This window comes from Mustela nigripes, chromosome 4, assembly GCF_022355385.1.
Source record: "Mustela nigripes isolate SB6536 chromosome 4, MUSNIG.SB6536, whole genome shotgun sequence".
Lineage (NCBI taxonomy): Eukaryota > Metazoa > Chordata > Mammalia > Carnivora > Mustelidae > Mustela > Mustela nigripes.
This window is the reverse complement of record NC_081560.1, coordinates 2696539-2708949: the sequence shown is the minus strand read 5'-3', so window position 1 is coordinate 2708949 and position 12411 is coordinate 2696539. Positions and strand designations below refer to the sequence as shown.

Sequence of the window (12411 nt, the reverse complement as noted above, 5' to 3'; positions counted from 1 at the left end):
CCGGCACGAGGCTCCGGGCGGAGGCGGAGGCGCCGGCCCCGCAGCCGGCCATGGGCGGCCCGCGCGAGCAGGACGGAACGGCCCGGACCCCGGCGACAGTTCCGAGCCGGGAAACGGCCGCGGTGGCCCGCGCAGCGCCCTCGCGCCCGGGAGGGTCGGCGCAGCCCCGCAGGCAGCCCTGTTCCTTAACTTCCCTGTGTTACCACCAAAGCCTCGTGTGCGCCCCGGCCCCGCTCCCTGGGCCTCGGGGTTGCGGTGCGGGAGCGGCTCCGGACCACGTTTCCGGCGGATTGGAAGCCGCTCGGGTGGAGCCACAGGCCGATCCCGACCAGGCCCGCGCGGTGCAACCTCCGCCGGGGAGGGGCCGCCGGGGATCTGCTCTGGGCCGGGCCTCCCCGCACGTGCGCTCGCGCGGACGGGGCCGAAGACCGGCCGCGGCTCCGCATCCCCAGGAGCCGCTCTGGCTCGGCGCGTCGCGGGCCTCCGACCGCGCGGGGACGACGCGCGCCGCTGCCCGTCGACGACGAGCCGCCCGCGGGGAGCGCAGCGCGGGGAGTCGCCCGTGGCCGGAGCACGGCGGGGCCGCCGCCCGCGCGCCAGGAAGGACGACGTGGCCGCAGGGGCAAGCGCTGCGCGGGCGCGGCCGTGGGCATCCGTGTCACGGGACGGCTCCCGCACCCGCCGTGCGGCCGGGGCGCGCACTCACACGCGCGCACACGCACTCACGCGCGCACGCACTCGCGCCCCCTCCGTGCCAGCTCTGCAGGGAGACCGGCGGGGGCACCGAAGGCGCGGGCCGCACCCGTCAGGGGACGCGGCAGGCGCTGGAGCGGCCGGTCGGCAGGACAGCGCCACCCGCGCGCCACGACCGGGCGAGGACCGGGAGGCCGGGCCGCGCGACCGACGGGCGCCACCCCCCGCTCCCGCCGCCCCGCTCTGCCCTCCCAGGCCCGCCGGGCCGGTCCCCGCGGCTCCCGCCGCCGTCCGCCCGCCGACCGTCCGCGCTCCCGAGCCAGCGCGGCGCGAGGCGGCGGTGGCGTGTGCTGACGTCATATGGGCCGCCCGCCCCGGATTGGCCGCGGCCGCCTCACCAGACCGCGAGCGGACGGGCGCGCGGGCGGGGCGGGGCGCGCGCAGGCCACGCCCCCAAGCGGCGGGCCGGGCAGGATCACGTGACCCGGCGCCCCTCCGCCCGCCTTATAAGCTGCGCCGCGCGCCCCGCGCCACGGGCCCAACTCCAGGAGGTCCGGGCCTTGACCTCCTTCCTCCGTGAGCGCGCGCGCGGGCGCCCCTCGGACAGGTACGCCGGGCGCAGTGGGGGGCTCGGAGGCGGGCGCGGGCTGGGGCCGAGCTCGGGCCAGGGGCGTGGATGGGGAGGTCCGGGCGCCCCCACCCCCTCCCGGGAGCGGGACGGACCCCGGCCCGGCCCCGGGGCGGGGCTGCACCCCCTGACCCCGGCGAGCCGGCTCAGCGTCCCCTCCGTCCGGGCCCCGGTACCTTGCGCCGCGCGCGGACGGCATGCGGGAAACTTTGGGGCCGGACGGGCCAGCACCGGAGGGGCGTGCGGAGGGCACTCGCGGGCCCGCGGACACCCGGCTGCCGCCAGCCCGCGCGCCGCCCAGGGGGACCTCCCCGCGGGACCTGCGGCGCGGGCCGCGCATCTGCGGGCGCCCCAGAGGCCCGGGCTCTCCCGTACGAGCCGCTATGGGTGGGCGTCGCGGTCCGCCCCACGGCCCCCCCGGGCCCGCGCGCCCCTGGCCCGCGAACTTGACGGGTCCCGCCCCCCGCTCCGTCTGCCCGCAGGAGCGCCGGCCCGCCCGCGGTGACCGATGCCCAGGCTGGACGACCACTGCTGGAGCTGTTCCTGCGCCCAGGGCGCCAGGCACCGAGGCCGCCCGGGAGCCGGGGCCGGAGGGCTGGCGGCCAAAGTGGGTGACATGCTGAGCCCCGCCGCGCTGGCGGCCCGCAGGGGCCCGGACCCGGACCCCGCGCCCGCCCGCGGGCCTCGCAGCCCCGGGACGGGGGGTCGCGGCGCCGGTGGCCCCCCCGGCAGCTGGCACCACCACCTGGTGCAGCGGAGCCTGGTGCTGTTCTCGGTGGGGGTCGTGCTGGCCCTGGTGCTCAACCTGCTGCAGGTGCAGCGGAACGTCACCCTGTTCCCCGAGGAGGTCATCGCCACCATCTTCTCGTCGGCCTGGTGGGTGCCCCCGTGCTGCGGGACGGCGGCCGGTGAGTGCGGCGGGGTGCGCGCTGGGCGAGGGCGCGGGCGTGGTGGGGAGGGCGCGCTGGGGGGTGTCGCGGGGGGAGCCGCGGGGGCGCCGGGGCAGCCTCCCGCCGACCTGGCCCGGGGGCCGCGCGCAGAGCCCGCCGCTGTCCCCTGGCCGAGCGGGCCCGGGATTGGCGGCCGGCGAACTGGTGAGCGGCGCGGCCTCGCTGCCATTGGCCGGGCGCGCCAACACGCTACCCGCCGGCCGCCGAAAACAAACTGTCACGTGGGCCGGCGGGCGGGGGCGGCGCGCGGAGGGGACGCCCATCCCGCCGCCGGGGTGCCGCGGGGTGCCGCCCGGCGAGTGCCTGGGATCGGGCGCGCCACCCTCTTGGGGACTTTCTGGGTTACCTGAGAGTGCGCGCTTGGTCTCGGCTCGCAGGCCACGGAGCGCTTCCGTGCCGGGCCGGCGCTCATTGTTCCCCGCAGCCCCCACGGGCGCCAGGTGCGGAGCGGGAAAGGGCACTCGGGCCCCTGCCCTCAGCGCGCCGGCTCTGCCGGACGGAGCAGCGGTCTTCCATGTGGGACCGGGTCGGGGCAGGTGTGCCCCGCTGTCGCTGTGTAGCCGGCGTTTACGGACTGCTTGCTTTGTGTTTGATGTGCTCTGCTTTGTGCATCTCACAACAGCAGGCTCTGATGGCTCCATTTCACAGATATGGAAACTGAGTCACAGAGGCCTTAAGCATCCCTGTCTTAGGGGAACACAGTGGACGGCGGGGCCACTGTGCATCACACTGCAGACTGCCTCCGTGGAGTCTGGGTGTGTCCCCTGGACTGTGGAGACACATCCTGTTGGCAGCAGACTCACTGACCACAGCTGGAGGACACAGGGCTCAGAGCCGGGTGCTGTGTTCTAGCCAGGACGCATCATAGGGGATACTGCAGCTGCTCAGTGTGTAGACTGCTTTCGTCTCTGTTCTTAGGAAGATAGGGTCCTACTTGGCCTTTGTAAATCCTTTAAGCATATGGCTATCCTATTAAAAATCCTCTTTGAGATTTTTACCTAGAGGCAGATTCCTTTTTTCATGCACATATGGTAAAGCAGTTCTTTCTCCGAATCAAAGATCTGATCTTAAAAATGAGGTATTTTAGGTTAGGCTTTATTTGCAGTTGAAGCTTCAGGGGATTCTAGGACTATCTGAAACACAGTGTCTCCTGCCTCATTTAAAAAAAAAAAAATTATCAGATAAGCTATGGCAAGATCCAATAGTACATTTGTATCTCTTTAGCCTTTAACCCTATAAGGTAAGGTTAAGTTATAGCAAAATAAGTTCTAGAATTGTTTGGGTTGTGGTTTTCAAAACTCTAAAATTAGAACTTGGTAAAATGTAATACGAAATAGAAACTGAAACTCTCCCATCGGATGTTTTATCAGGACTGTGTCTCTTGTTTCTCTGTTCCGGAACCTGAAATAGTTTCCTCTTTCATGGGACACCAGGTGGAACTGCCCCGTGGCTTTCGAGCCTCCACCCTCGGTGACTTTAGGTTCTGAGCCTTGTGTCCCACAGTTGGTCCCGGGGCCAGGACCGCCACCAGTCCCCATGTGCCCTGGTCCTGCCTTGGCTTTGTCTGCTTTGCTTCTGTCCTGGAACGCCACACCCTCCCCTGTCTAATTTCTCTGTTCTCTTGTTTTAAAATTCTGTGCCTGTGAAAAAGCCATAACTCTCCCCCAACAGTAAGCTCTTCCTACTCCGCCTTCTAGTTACATAACCCTCGTCATTTTACACATGAGGGAACAGACATGAAGCTCCAGGTCCCATCAGAGCCCACGGGGAACAGGGACCTGGTTCTCTGAGCCTGGTCCCAGGCTGTTCCCACAGGTCAGGACCTGGAGTCGGGGCAGGCTCAGCATGGTTGACTCGTCATAGCGTTATATGGATAATTACCCCTGCCCGACTCAAGTCTGTGCTCACCTGGACTGAAGAACAGCCATTTTATTTTCAGTTTCTCAAAACAGTGTGATCCTTTTGTTTGTACTCAAGGAAAACAGAAATACAAAATCCGTCTTCGGCTGTCATATTATAGCTTGTACATTTTTCTAGGAAAAGAACTGATTTGAGTAATGTGTTAATGATTGGCACATTGAGATCCTTTCCTTGTGAGCCAGCATGCTCTAACACTGTGTTGTTTTCCTAGCTGTCGTGGGCTTGCTGTACCCCTGCATTGACAGTCACCTCGGCGAGCCGCACAAGTTCAAGCGGGAGTGGGCCAGCGTGATGCGCTGCGTGGCCGTCTTCGTTGGCATCAACCACGCCAGCGCCGTATCCTTCGCAGATGTGCTCGGTCCAGAGCATTTCCTTAGCTTACATGTTGAAGTGTTCTGTGCCTTTTAATCAGTATGTATTGTCTCCTAGGTCAGTTGAATGGCCTTCTTCCAGACCTTTAAAGACCTTGGCTTGGTGTCTACTTGGCAAGAGTTTTCAAAGTGGTTCAGGAAACTTAAAGTAATCCCAGAAGTGGAGAGGACTATCTCTGTTGTGCGAGTCTTCCGGCCCCTTGGAGTGGGTTTTGTGAATTCCCGCTCACCTTCCCACCTCCTCTGCTGTGAGGACTTGGTTGCTCTGGCCTGGGGAGCAGCGGCTGGGGGGGTCCCTGTTCATGGGCCGCTGCTTCTAGAGGTTGGAGAGAGACGGGTCTCTGCTTCTCTGCCCCTCCCTGGCTGTGCCAGCTGTGAAGTCTCAGGGCCAGCAAAGGTGGTGTCCTCTGCAGGGGGTTCTTAACCAAAGGTCCCTAAACTTCCTGAGCCCTTGGGTGGAAGGTATTGCACAGAGAACATCCGCGCTGTACGTCAGTGCGTTTGTCAGGAAAACGGGTCGTAGTTTCCCAGGTCTCAAAAGACTTGGGGTTTCTTTAACACAACTAGATTCTATTTCAAAATCTTAGGGGAAGGTCTTTTTAGAGTTACTATGTCCTACTCTACCTGTATCTTAACGGGAAGCGTCAAGACGGGATATTATACCTTAGCTCTGACAACATTTGTGTTTTCACCTGCCAGTCGGTAGCGCTGTGATGAGAGGCAGGCGTGTGTCCACGGACTGTGGGAGCGCGTACTGTCGAATGACAACGGATGAGGCACCCGAGGAGACATGGGGAGAGAAGTGTGTTTCCTCGGCTCAAGTTAATAGTCAAAACAAGAAATAGGACGGGGACTGCGGATGACTCAGCAACAAAATGTGCTGTTCCGTGGTCAGATACCAGCAGCTGGAGCTTCTGGAGCGTTTCCTTGTAGATCGTGTCTCACCGAGTGACCCAGCGGAGTCCTCGGGGTCATGGCAGCCTTGTACCCAGCAGACCTTTTCTGCTGCAGTCTGGGCGGGTTCTTTGGATGGAGAATTATGGGCTGTGGAATAATGAAAGCACACGTGTAGGCTCTGGGGCGTTTTGTTTGCTTGTCTGGTTGGTTTTTTCTTTGGCTTGTTTTGATCATCTTGAAAATTATTGAACTTTTCTTTAACCTTGCATCACTAGAAGTTGGATTTTGCCAATAATGTCCAGCTCTCCCTGACATTAGCGGCCCTGTCTTTGGGCCTCTGGTGGACATTCGACCGTTCAAGAAGTGGCCTTGGTCTTGGGATCACCATCGCCTTCCTGGCCACGCTGATCACCCAGCTGCTGGTGTACAATGGTGTCTATCAGTAAGTCTGCGCCCCCAGGCAGCGACTGCGTCTGCCAGCCATTCCTCCACTTTTGTTAGAAATACCCACGAAGCTGAGATGCCCTGTTTTACTTACATAAACATGAGGTCAATTTAGGCAGGAAAGTCTCAGAAGTGCTGCTGGTCGTGGATTGACGGCACTGTTTCCTCTGTTGTCTCCGCAGGTACACGTCCCCAGACTTTCTGTACATTCGCTCCTGGCTGCCGTGTATCTTCTTCTCCGGAGGCGTGACCGTGGGCAACATCGGGCGGCAGCTGGCCATGGTACGTCCTGACGCGGGCAGCTCCTGGCACGGCGGGGCTTAGCCCCGTAGAAGCGCTTGACGAGAGTCGCTGTGACGTGTGCTGCTCGATGTCTAGTTGAGACCCAAGAACGATTATTGAGAAAAGCAGACTTTTAAAAAAAAGAGTAACAACACCAAGGCAGCTCTTTGCTAAACTGTAAAGATTCAGGGATCTGTAAACACATGGGGAGCTAGGAAACAAGCAGAGTAGTAGGGCCACCCGTCACGGAACAGACGCGAGTGGTGACTTTTCTGCGCTCTCTGCTACTCCGGGAACCGGCAGAGTGCAGTGGCCACAGTGGCTGATGGGGGGGTCACGGGCCCCCCCATCCTGCGGGGCAGCAGGTGCCAGGAGACCCTGCGCCAGGGTCCGGGCCTGGGGAGGCCGGCCCTGCCCTTCCTGGGACCCATGGGCCTGGCTCAGCAGCGCTGGAAACCCCGCCGTGGTGGGGGAGCCCGGCTTCCGGGGTGCGGAGCCATTTCCCGCGAGCCGGAAGGCAGAGGAAGTCGGGGTCGCTTCGGTGGTTCTGGTCAGAAGTAAACACTCATGTCTAAACACTTTAGTGGACGTGGACATTAAACTTCTTCTCGAGTTGACTTGGACTCTAGGCCTTCAAAAAGTGAACTGAAGAGAACTGTGGCCCTAGGAGGCCGCTGCCCTCAAAGAGCAGCCAGGGGCTGGGTCAGAAAACTTATCTCGGTCCCTCCGGCTGCTTACAGAGTTCGTGTGTGCCAGCTGATACTCGCTGGTGGGGGTCGAATTTGAAGGCTGCTTTGGGCTGGTTCCCAGAAATAGAGCTGATTTCCGAAAGACAGAACGTGTAGCTTGTCCCATTGGTTCTGGAGCTCCTCGTCCCCCGTCGCCCCCCTCAGCCCTTAGAGTTCTGTGCAGCCAGTGCCTCGATGGGGGATTGGTGAAAATACAGTTTCTCGCAGCCCTGATGAGGGTCAGAGGACTTGGCTGACTTCTGTAGGCCCATGCAGCCTCATGGGGGATGCCCCTCAGGCTGGCTTCCTGCCCCCAGCCAGCCCACTGACTGGTTTTCCGAGCAGAACCTGGCAGACCCACCGTCTCTCCGCCGTCCGTCTGCCAGTGCTTGGCTGCTGTCACGCTCCTGTTTCAGTAACTTCAGTGGAGAACTCCTAATACAGCTTTCGGGATAAAGCTGTCGTCAGCCAGGGGGACTTCATAAGACGAACATTTGTATGACATTCGGCACGTCAGAGGTGGTGGCTTCGGGCTGCTGGGGGTGCTGCTCTGTGTTCTCAGAGAAGGTTCGACCCAGGCTCAGCCCGTACACGTGTCTTCCGGTCGTGACGGGCCTCCCACGGGCACGAGTTGTAAGCGTCTAGAAATGGTGGGAGGAAACGTCTTCTAAAAGTCATGCAAATTGTACCTTCGAAAATACCGCTTGAAGATTGTGTTCGTGAATGGTCCTTGCTGTGCCCCGTAGGTCATTATGGTAGAAAGCTTAAAATTAAAAATTGAACCGCTAAGTTGTAGAGATAAAACTAGCTAACTGCAGGGCTGTGATGCTCCTTACTGAGGCTCGTTCTTCCTCTTTAGTGTTTAGAAGCGGGGAACTTCCCTAAGGATGTTCCTATCGTGTCTTGAAATGCGGGGTGTGACCATCCCCCTCCCGCCCAGGTGGTGAGAATGAGGGACTTGTCAAGGCTCTGTGCCCACCCGCCTCTGTTTCCATCCGTGAGAGGGTGCGGGTCCTGCCCCGGGTCCCAGCCGCAGGGACAGTTAGCAGAGTCAGAAGCGGGGGCTTCTTCCTCTGGGCCGCCCGCCCGCGGTGCTGTGGGCCAGGAGGGGAGCTGCTGGTGGCAGGTGGCCACTCCTGGTGGCTCCAGGCAAGGGACACGGCAAGGTCCCCATTGTCGGGCTGGAGAGCCAGGACGGGTGAGCATGTGTGAAGCGGTGTTCAGTTGTGCTCCTGGCTGTGTTGATGCTGGAGAGGGCTCTGCGGTGGAGCGCGGTTTCCGGCAGCTTCTGGCGCCATGGCTTCAGGGAGTTACGGATGCCTGTGGGCGGGAGCCAGCTTGAATTCCTGTTCCACAGCACGGGCCCTCGGACTTGGTGGGCAGCACTCGAGGAGACCAGCCTCTTGGGGAGACGGCAGGGAGGTGGGATCTGGAACAGGTTAGAAGCTGCTGCTCCGGAAAGTAGAACTGTGCATGGTTTAGTGTACGTTAGATTTTTCTAGTCTTCATTTAAAAAGTTACAGCAAGGGGCTCTGTGCTTTAGAACCTCTGCCTTCCGCTCAGGACATGATCCCAGGGTCCTGGGATCAAGCCCCGCATCGGGCTCTCTGCTCAGCGGGGAGCCGGCTTCCCCCTCTCTCTGCCTGCCTCGCTGCCTGCTTGGGATCTCTTTCTATCAAATAAATAAATTTTTTAAAATCTTTTAAAAAGCTATAGCAAAAGCATTACTTTTAGGATCAGAAATCGAAGTGATGTGCGTAGGGACTCGCAGTTGGTGGAGGGTGTGGACGGGGGAGGAGGGAGGCTCGCTGGGCCCCCTCGCAGCCCGTGCACGTGGGGTCCCTGCGGGTGGCTGCCTCCACTTGCAGCCAAGACCCCAACTGAGCTTCTGAGCGCCGCTGCCTTCCTGGGCGCAACCCCGGCCGTAGACCCCGTCCTCCCGCCGCGACCGCAGTGGGCAGCTGGTGCCCGCCTCTCTGACCGTCCCGGCTCCCACCCCCGCACCTGCGCACGCCAGTCTCAGGAGGGCAGCCCTCTCGCTCCGGGACGGCACACCCCGTGCGGCGCGAGCCGCGTGCGCCCCGAGAGAGTCCTCTGTGCCCTGCAGCGGCCAGCAGAGCGGGGGGCCTGCCGATAAGGTGGGGGTGTGGGAAATGACACTTGTCTCTGACTACGCCAGGACCCAAGAATGAAATACGCAGGCCTGATGAAGGTTCCCTGCCTCCCTGCTGGTACGGCCTAAGTGCTGCTGACCCCAAGGTGGCAGAGGGCCATGAGGGCCTGGAGAGCGGGAGGGTCTGCAGGTGCCCGCAGCCCAGCCCTGGGGGGGCTGCGAGCAGGCCCTAAGGGCCCTGGGTGGCAGGGCTAGGGAGTGAGGCCCAGGCCCTGTCTTGGAGCAGCCCTGAGGCCGCCCACCGGACAGACTGGGAGAGCTTACCCTGTCGTGCAGGCGCGTGACCTGGCAGGGGGGAGCCTCCCGGCCGAGGGCAGCGCGGAGGTTGTTGGGGGGGGGGGGGGGCTGTCTGCTGCGCAGGTGGCTCCCCTCCTGCCCCGGCCCCTCTAGCCGAAGAGCTTCTCCTTCGCACGCGCGCAGAGCTCACCTTCTCGCTCTCTTTCCGTGCAGGGGGTTCCCGAAAAGCCGCATAGCGACTGAGTCTTCAGACCCACCGGAGAAGAGCGCGATTTGGGAAGAAGTATACATTGGATTGTGACAAAGATTTGTCTTTTTTCCTCAGTGATCCATTTAGATGGGGCTGACTGTCCCCATGACTCCCGGAAAAATAACTCACCTGTCCTAGAGTAGCACGCGGAGAAGAGCTGCTTCTCTCGAAAGGGCACTTGCTTGATGCGCCCGTGCCCGAGTCCGCTCCGGAGACGCGCCCCCAGGCGGGCAAGGGAGTGCTGGCAGGCACGGCTTCCCGAGTATTTGATCTCCTTACGTTATTAAAAGCAGGTTGCCATATTTCAAAGCCTTGAACTGAAGCCTAATTACCAGCTGTTGGTTTTGTATCGCTGCCCACAGGGGATAGAGCCCGATGGTGCTTAACAAAGGTGAGGTGTGGAAAAATAGGAATATTTATCCAAAAGTTTTAAAAAATAGGGTTGGTAAGAAGAGAAGTGGCGGTGAGCACAGGGAGGCTGCATGGGGAGGCCCCAGTGCTGAGACGCTCACGCCCCCACGCCTCACACGCGTGTGCCCCGCAGCGCACAGCCGCGCTCCTCCCTGCCGCGGAGCTTTGTGCAGACAATCTCCCCGAGCGCAGAGGGCAAGGAAGGCCGCGGGTCCACACTGCGGTCGTCTGAGGGCCTCACCGCGACACCTGGGGAGTTTCATCCCAGATCCGTAATCTGAGAGGGCGTCCCCGTCTGCCGAGCGTCTCGGGCTTAGGGATCCGGAGTCGCGTGCGGTTCCCCCCGTGCACCGGAACGGACACAGCGATGCGTCCACGGCCCTCTGGAATCTGCAATCCGTGATTGCCTCGTGAGCTCCGCGTGCGCACGCCGCCGCCTGGAGCGCCGCGCGTCTCTAAACACTCGGAGATATCGGTGAGCACAACGTCTTCACGGACTGGCATAGACCATCCCGGACCCGCTTCGCAAGGACTGGGTCTCAAACATTAAGTGCAATGTATATGAAACCAATCTGAGCCTTGTATTCTCTTAAATATTTATTTTTTTTTAACGTATGAGAGGTTGAAGAGGGTTCTCCATTCATTTCAGTGCTGCGCGGAGGCGGAACTCAGCAATAATTTCTTTTAGTTAGGAAGTTACTCTGTTGTGCCCTCCACTGAGCCCCGGTCCTTTCCAAATACTCCAGACGTGTGGGATGGGTAGATAGACCTGGCATTTTTACTTACAAATTTACCTTTTTGTACTTTGCAGTTTAAATGTTTTTGTTTCAAATTCTGTGAAAGTGACTTCATTACGAGACTCCTTTTGACAAGAAACGGGCAGTGGGCAGGACGGGGGATCGGAGGGCCGGGCGCCGGCGGCTGGGAACGTGCCCCCTCGGCTCCGCTGGTGCAACGATCTTGATATGGTTGTTCAGTTTTGTTCCAAGAAAAACACCTCGGAGCAAATTGTAGGTGACTGTGTAGCTAATCTGTATTAGAGGAACTTTGTGTAAAAGAAAACAGGATCGTTCCGAACTTGGCACTGACCCCTGCACGTTTTCTGAAAGTGCAGTTGGATGATTAGCCGTGTGAAGAGATTTTTCAAGGAAGAGGTCAGCATTTTATGAAAAACCAGAAGTTATTAGGTGAAAGCAGTGATTGAATCTTTAAAGTATACTTGATCATGTACAAACAGTAAGTATTTTTTTCTCTGAAACTGGAAGTAAATCTCTATCTCTTAGAAATAATGTAGCCAAAAAATGTGAATCTGAAGAATTTTTTTGCCAATACTTTATAGCAAGTATATGAACCAAAGTGATTTGCGTTTGTAAAAATGTAAAATATTACGAACAAAATTTGCACTATACCGGATACAGACATCTAGTGAGATTCACAGTCATACTAAGTTTTCAGCACTGTGTTCTTTTTGCATTCATTTTTTACTTTTATTAAAGGTTCAAAACCAACGCTTGTGTTTACAAGGTTTTCTTTAAGGGGATGGAGGGGGTTCTCTGGAATGTTAGGGTTCGGAATGGGAAACGGCGTTACAGCTCTTCAAACGTGACTAAATGTTGAGCGAACCTCTTGGGGAAACGCTGCTGGAGCGTATTTTTACTTCGGGTGGGAAGTGGGGCGGCAGGGTACCCCTCCCTGCGCCGGAGGCGGGGCCTCTGCCTGAGCCTGGCCCCGCCCCCCAGGAGATCTGTGCTCTGTCCAGGTGAAGGCCCCTTCTCCCCATCCCAGATAGGTGTCTCCCCACAAAGAGCCCAGGAACAAGTCCTGTCAGAGGAGTCCCATGTGTGTCCAGCCCAGGGGCTCAGACCCTCCCAGCCCGGGTCTGAGTAAATCCGCGAGGCCTGCGCTTCCTGGCCTGCGGCGGGTAGGTGGGACAGGGATCCTGCTGCCTCAGGGGCGAGATTCACCACTCAGAGGTTCCTCCTTGTCCCTCTGCTAGTGGCAGGGCTGAGCGCAGGGACTCCGCGGGTCCTGAGTACCCCCCACCTCAGCAGCAGAGTTTCTGGAGATGAGAGACACACTGGTGCTGGCCGGCCTGCTGGTCAGCCGCTGCTCCAGGGACGTCTCACCCTCGCATTACAGGCTTTCCCTCCATGCTGGTGACAAGACGAGGGAGGGAACCTGCCTTTCCTGGGGCGCTGGGGCGGCTCAAGTCAGGATCTCAGGGTCGTGGGATCGAGCCCCACGTCGGGCTTGGCACAGAGTATGAAACCTGCTTGAGATTCGCTCTCCCTCTCTCTGAAATATAGTAACAAAAAAAAAAAAAAAACTTGTCTTTCTATTTCATGTGTTGAAAGAGACCTTTGGCATTCATTTCTTTTATTAAAGGTTCAAACTCAGGTTTGCTAGCAATGCTCACTTGGTGAGAGT

General features: G+C 59.7%; 1 protein-coding gene across 1 annotated transcript; it reads left to right on the top strand.

Annotated features, from left to right (window-relative positions):
• Positions 1–1185: 1185 nt before the first annotated feature.
• Positions 1186–11492, top strand: INSIG1 (insulin induced gene 1). The gene is made up of 6 exons (XM_059396031.1): positions 1186–1300; positions 1804–2229; positions 4403–4527; positions 5735–5901; positions 6086–6185; positions 9537–11492. Exons 2-6 carry the CDS (start codon positions 1830–1832, stop codon positions 9564–9566), a joined length of 822 nt encoding a protein of 273 aa, XP_059252014.1. The 5' UTR covers positions 1186–1300; positions 1804–1829; the 3' UTR covers positions 9567–11492.
• Positions 11493–12411: the final 919 nt, after the last annotated feature.